Raw genomic sequence first — 7,542 nt, forward strand, 5'->3', positions numbered from 1 at the left:
TACTGCAAAATGATTCTTTCTTTTACATCTCCCTTGCATCTTTATACTCCAACAGTCCCCATGGGTTTCAAAGGATAAAGAAGGGTTTCATGAATATGAAAAAAAAAAAAGAATACAGGAAACTAAATTTAGTAAAGCCTTTTGCATTTTTTCCCCCCAAAATTGGTGTTAGCCCATTCCCCTTTTAAAAGATTGATCTATTTAAAGAAGTTCATGGTTTCCCCCTATGTTAAGAAAAATAAGAATGCTCCTCATCATAAGAATATGTTTTTTTTTTTTTTTTATTGGTACCACTTGTCCCTCAAATCAAATTTAGTTTTTGGACTTCTGACTTACTTCTGAATCACTAGGCCTAATTTAGTTACACTGCTGCTCATTGGGGGGAATTCCTACACATTCTGTTTCAAACAGACGAGAAAGATTCCACTGCCGCTGGTTAAAAAGAGAGGCCCCATTTCTCTTTTTTCTTTTTTAACAGGCACAAGGGTAAATCAGCCATTCGCTGAGAATTGTAAATTGAAATCGGCAATACTAATTGAGGCGTCCGCGCTACATATACCGAGAAAAGTATAATACTGTTATTGACTAGTGTTCGTACATATTGGTGAAGTTAATAAAAATGTGGGGAGCGCGAAGGTTGTGCTTTAATTGAAATTCAAAAGTTTCCTCTCTAAGAGATAAAACAGAGTCCACAAACCTCGTTATCTCAAACCATCTCAAATGTAAACAATACTGCGAGCTTTCTGAAAAGTTCATAGATGTCGCTGCGTATCCCCAGTAAATTTGTATCATGTTTAAAACACTTGATAATACAATTATTACATTTCTTGTATTTGATATGTTCATAATATTTATCTGTATATATATGTGATTTAAGATAAATGATAATTTACGATATCTTAAATTATTTGTCGGTTAATGTCACAATCCTATCGGTAGTGATTCGACCGCGCTTTTTGAGAGTACACTTGACATTTCGACCCTAGTGACCTTGGTGTTCACAAGGGACAATGACTTTGTGCCCTGGCTGTGACAATGGGTATGGTGATTTTGTGCTGAAATTTGTGGGAAATACAGAAAATTTTTTGGCTTATGTGCGTGATCATAGTATCATATTGAAAACATTGAACTGTTCAAATTGTGGCAGTGAATGTAGAATAGACTACCGAAGACAAGACTTCCGCTGCGACAAATCTTGTGCTAAAGGGCACAAGAAAAAACGCCGGTGTGCATTTTCCCGAACAATTTTTAAAGGCACCTGGTTTGATAAATCAAAATTGGACGTTGAAACCAATTTACGCTTTTGTAATTTATTTCTAAGGAAAGGATTTTCCTATGAACAAATTAGAAATGAATTGAAAATTAGTGACAACTCAATTAACGATTGGCCAAGTTTTTGTAGGGAATTGCTTACATATTGGTGTATGATAAACAGTGCATTGATTGGGGGCCAAGGAAAAACAGTCAAAATTGATGAAAGTAAATTTGGCAAGAGAAAATACAATGTAGGGCGTGTAATAGAGGGCCAGTGGGTGTTTGGTGGCTTTTGCTGTGAAAGTAAAGACCTTTTTTTCGTCCCCGTTGAAAAAAGGGACTCGGCCACCCTGATTACCATTATTAAAGACTATGAGCGACCCGGGACCACAATAATTTCAGACTGCTGGAAAGCCTATGACAGTCTAGAGGAAGAGGGCTTCAATCAACTCAAAGTTAATCATTCATATAATTTTGTTGATCCCAAAACAGGCGCCCATACAAATAACATTGAGAGGAAGTGGAGGGACGCAAAACGCGCAGTTCCACAATTTGGCCGCCGGAAAGCACATTAGGGGGTTAGAAAGGTATACTGCGTCTGTACGGCGAAATACCCTCAGGGAAGGGGTTCCGGGGGCTTGCCCCCGGTAGGGAAATATCCCAGAGAAGGGAGTCTGGGGGCTTGCCCCCGATAAGGGGTTAGGAAGGTATGCTTCGTTTGTGCAGTGATCTTTAAGAAATTTCTTTGACATTTCAGCAACACTGACATTGACGCGGTGCATCTTGCAGGAACGGGTGAACGAAAAGTTTACACACTTATCAACTATTTAGATTTTAATGATATATTTTCTTCTTTCTTTTATTGATAATCTGAATTTCGGCTCGATTTGTTCATTTTTACGCTTTCTTTCAGTTAGTCATAACAAAGTTTGGCTCAGGTTTTTAATTTTTTTTGCTTTCTTTAACTTTTTTATTACGAAGTTTGGCTCAGTTTTTCATTTTTACGCTTTCTTTCACTTTTTTATTACGAAGTTTGGCTCGGGTTTTTCATTTTTTTGCTTTCTTTAACTTTTTTATTACGAAGTTTGGCTCGAGTTTTTCATTTTTACGCTTTCTTTCACTTTTTTATTACGAAGTTTGGCTCGGGTTTTTGATTTTTTCAATATTCTCACTTTTCATTCCACTATTTCTCCCATGTGTGTCCCCCCCCCCCCTTCAACCCCCGATTCCCCACAGGTCCCCCAAGATTGATGGGGGTAGAAGAAAAAAATAAATAAATAAATAAAAAATAGGCGCGGCTCTTACTTAGAATTACCCTGAAATCTGGCAAATATATCCACTCTTTGCTCCCAAAGAGTGAAAGATCTATTTCTAAATAAGAAAATGGTCATTGCATCCTATGATACAGTATATTAACATGAAAACATGTGAGTCATAGAGAAGACAGTATCTCAGCATAGATTAGCAAGTGAAGTTGGGGCTTAGTAGCAGGGTTCTTGCAGCTATAAGCTCATGAAATCTAAGACTTTTTTAAGACTTTAAGACATACCAATTGCTTTTTAAGACCTGGAGCCACCTGTTGCTGAATACACACTTCATTATGTGTAGGTCTACTTATCAAGAAAAAAATCACCCAGACATGATTTTCCCATCGCATCTTGGATAAATTGTGCACCAGAATTTTTTTTCTCTGCACACAGCCCATAGGTAAACAGTCAAGGTCAAGGTCTAATGTTATGGAAAAATGATTTCCGATCAAGCCATGATCAGCAAGTTAGTGAAGCGTAACAGATACGTACATTTACGAGAACAAAGATGTGCCTTGGGCAAATTTAAGACATTTTAAGACCTGTGACAGAAAAACCTTAGTTTTTAAGACCATTATGTATAATATTAAGCAAGAGAGCTCAGACTAGTTCTGCATTAGGTGCTAAACTGTCAAGTAACCTTACAAACCTCTCCTATTATTATTATATATCTAATATAATGGATGTCTCTTTGTCACTGCAGGGGCATGAAAGCCACAGCATCACTAGATTTAGCACCTGCAAGTTTAGACTTACCATATACACTTATCTGTGCATGGGCCATAATAGTTGCTGGAGCAGATTTGGACAATTTTTTAAATCATATGTAGTTGATAATTATATTCTCCACCTTGAACAACAAAGATCTGCTCTCACAAACACCGAAGAGGGTGTTGGTAAGTGTAAGTGTGTGAATTTCAATTACATTTGGTTTGGTATTGGCCTAATATTTTGCCAAAATGCACGGTAGAGGTTGAAGACCGCGACGCGCGTAGATAGAGGAAAATGGACACCGCCATCTTATAGAGCGGGAAAAATAGAAGGGGATAGCGTATAGTTTAAGATGCACCGGCCTTATAGTCACCGCTAAATGACGAAAATATAACGCGCGGCCGCCTTTCAAATTCAAAGTCGATGAGCTTGTTTACCTTGCTAGGAAAAACACGACACTGACCCACGAACGCATTTTTGCGTTCGCGAACTAGTCCGTGTATCATTACGCGCTTGTCAAAACGATATTTGGCTAATTATCTGTGTCTGCTGGTACACATTTTTACCTTTAAAGTCTTTTAGTAATGTTATTATACTTCAATTGCATATTTTTATATTTATCTATACCCTCATATCGAATCCTGCGCATCGAGTGTTTCACACTTTCTTGCGCCAGCCACAGGTTGACAGCTCACCAACCCGCTCATTTCGAGATTGAAAGCCGGTGAGAAATGTTGCGTTTCCAATGTTGTGTTGATTCTGGGTTCTTCTTAAAGACCTTTACAGTGGCATCGAAGAATAATTTGACTTCAGTAACCATCCCAGTTTTATATCTGAGCCCATCAAGAGCTCCAAAGGACGAAAAAGGTGATTAAAATCGAAGCAATCCCAACAGTACAAAGAAACGAAAGTTTCACGTTTCTGGATATAAAGGTATTTGGTTTATTATTTTACGGTGTGAATGCAGCTCTGTCTTGCCGTACATACCGTGGTGGAGAGAATGTGTCCTGGGGGGTATTGGGGGGCTTGCCCCCCATCAACCCTCCCCTCGGGCAATGCCCGAAGGGCACGCCTAGTCACGGCAATTTATATTGATATATTAGGTTGGTTGGTTTATTGGTCAATACGTTTTTTGGGGTTGGAACGTGTGAATTCCCGTAGATTTTTTTGCCGAAATGTGGGTTGGGTTCCCGTAGATTTTTTTTATTTATTTCGCGTCAGTCCGTAAACTTTCAAAGATGGCGGTTACATCCGTAGAGTTTCATTGACCAATTTTAAGCGCTTTTTGTGCTAGTTTTACGCATTTTTGATCGATATTCTTCTTATTTAAGCTTGTTTTACCCCATAATTTCCCTGATATACTTCATGCCCTCCCCTGCTAACGGGACTATCAAATCAAGATCGTCGATGGAGAAATGGTACTCGATCTCCTGAACGATTCATTCGCAAAAGAAACAACACCGAAAATCGATGAAATCATAGGATTTCATGCAGAAAAACATCATTTTTTTTTACTTAGTCTCTGCGAGGGTGCGTCGCGGTCTTCAACAATTACCAAATGCACAAGTGATGTTAATGATGAGAAATATACACCGGTGTACAAAATTTCAAAAGAGCTGTCCAACAAAAAATCTTTGCCGAAAAGGGCCTTGATTTCATGATTTGACTAGTGTTACATTTAAAAAAAAATCATTATTATTATAAAAGGCTACTACCTTGATTTCCTTCCTAATCCTCACGATCATCGTTTTGAATAAATACATGATATTTATTGAACAACAAAGATATGCTCTAACAAACACCAAAGAGGGTGTTGGTAAGTGTAAGTGTGTGAATTTCAATTACATTTGATTTGGTATTGGACTAATATTGTGCTTGTTGCCCACTCCCTGGGCCTTTTCTCAGAGTGATCTGAATTTCATAGAAAACTACAATTCTGTCACAACTAGTGTGCTTCACACTTTGGCGCCAAGATTATTTTGTTTCTCCATACATAGTGGCATTGAGTGTCAATGACGGGAACCAATCCCCCCTCCACACACACACAAAAGTAATTATTATGGTGCATGTGCAGATAAGTGTACATGATCTGTCTACACTGGCAAGTGGATTTAGCCACACAAATAGAGAATCATAGATGATGATAAACAAAAGAGGTAATTATTCAGTGCAGCTCTCTTTTCACCATACTGGCATCAGAGAATCCTGTCAGCCAGAGATGTACAATCAAGTTCAAATTTAGTATATGCCAAGCCAGTCTTTCAAATACTGAATACCTGAAAGTGCCAAAATGTATGTGATGTTAAAGACGAGAAATATACTCCGGTGTAAAAAAATTCAAAAGAGCTGTCCAACAAATTTTTTTTGGTGAAAAGGACCTTGATTTCATGATTTGACTATTGTTACATTTTTTTTTTTTTTTTTATAAAAGGCTACTACCCTGATTTTCTTCCTATTCCTCACGATCATTGTTTTGAATAAATACATAATCAACATCTTTCAATTATAAAATTAAAAAATAAATAAGAATCGAAATACGATTTCTAATTGAGGTCTACTACCTCAACTTCCTCTCTTTATTCTACCCACTTGAACCACCTAAAAGCTATAACAGACATTATCAAATTGCATCTCATGTCAGCCACAAAACCTCCTATTCCGGCAGCCGGTCACACAGACATTAAATTCCCAAATAAACCCATCATACCCAACCACCCGGTCTCGACAACACGAAAAGAAGCTTACTAAGAAACTAAAGCAAAATTATAATCTCACCCCTACTATTTATTCTCAGTAATTCAATTAGATAAACAAATTCTATACAAATCTCACCCCTGGGGCCTTGTAGCACGAGGAATAAGGGAAAATACGGACTTTCCCAACCTGAGAGCCATCTTTACCACAACACAGAACAGCTGATCGACTGCGACTGGGGCGGCGGTTCTTTTTTGGAGACATTTTTTTTTATATAAATATTCATTGTTTTTATCATTGCTACGTTATCATCAATATAATTATCAATCATTGAAATCGTTACGATAATGATAATCATAATAATTGTTATTACTAGTAGTAATTATAATGATAATCATAATAATGACATTACTATTATCATTATTATCATTATTATTGTTATGATTGTTATTATCATGATGATAATTATTATCATTATTATTATTACTATTATTTATCATTATTATTATCATTATTATTATTATTATTATTATTATTATTATTATTATTATCATTATTATTATTATTATTATTATTATTATTATTATTATTATTATTATTATTATTATTATTATTATTATTATCATTATTATTATTATTATTATTATTATTATTATTATTATTATTATTATTATTATTATTATTATTATTATTGTTATTATTATTATTATTATTATTATCATCATCATCATTATTATCATTGTTATCATCATCATTATTATTATTATTATTATCATTATTATTATTATTATTATTATTATTATTATTATTATTATTATTATTATTATTATTATTATTATTATCATTATCATTCTTATCATTATTATTATAATCATTATTATTATTATTATTATCATTATTACTATCATTATCATTATTACTAATATCATTATCATTATTACTAATATCATTATCATCATTGTCATCATTATTACTATCATTGTTATTATTATCACTATCATTACTTTCATCATCATCATCGTTATTATTACTATTATTATTATTATTATTATCATAATCATTATTATTATTGTTATTATTGTTGTTGTCATTATTATTATTATAATTATTATCATCATCATTATTATTGTTATCATTACCATCATCATCACCATTATCATTATCATCATCATTATTGTTATCATCATTAATATTAGTATTATTATTGATACCATTGTTATCAATATCATTGTCATTATCATTATCATCATCATTATTGTTATTATCATTAATATTAGTATTATCATTGATACTGTTGCTATGAATATCATTATCATTATCGTTTTCATAAGTTTCTTTTTTGTTATAATTTTCATTGTTGTTGTTATCATTAATATAATCATTATCAGCATTATTGTTATCATCATTGTTATCATGATTGATTATTACTCTTACTGTTGTTGTTAGCTTTAACACAATCATTGTTTTTACATTATCATTATTATTATCATTACTACTACTACTACTATCATTTTTGTTATCATGATTTATATTATTATTATTATCATTATTATTATCATTATTATCATTGTTGTAA

General features: G+C 33.9%; 1 protein-coding gene across 1 annotated transcript in view; it reads right to left on the reverse strand.

The window, feature by feature from the left end:
* The window catches only part of ND-18 (NADH:ubiquinone oxidoreductase subunit 18), a 10,336-nt gene extending 4,133 nt beyond the window's left edge, over positions 1-6,203 (reverse strand). Inside the window, exon 1 of the mRNA XM_027374690.2 lies at positions 6,105-6,203. Within this exon, the coding sequence (XP_027230491.1) occupies positions 6,105-6,166 (62 nt within the window). The 5' untranslated portion in view covers positions 6,167-6,203. The remainder of the gene's footprint in view (positions 1-6,104) is intronic.
* Positions 6,204-7,542: the final 1,339 nt, after the last annotated feature.

Source organism: Penaeus vannamei, chromosome 16 (assembly GCF_042767895.1).
Source record: "Penaeus vannamei isolate JL-2024 chromosome 16, ASM4276789v1, whole genome shotgun sequence".
NCBI classification, from domain to species: Eukaryota; Metazoa; Arthropoda; class Malacostraca; order Decapoda; family Penaeidae; genus Penaeus; species Penaeus vannamei.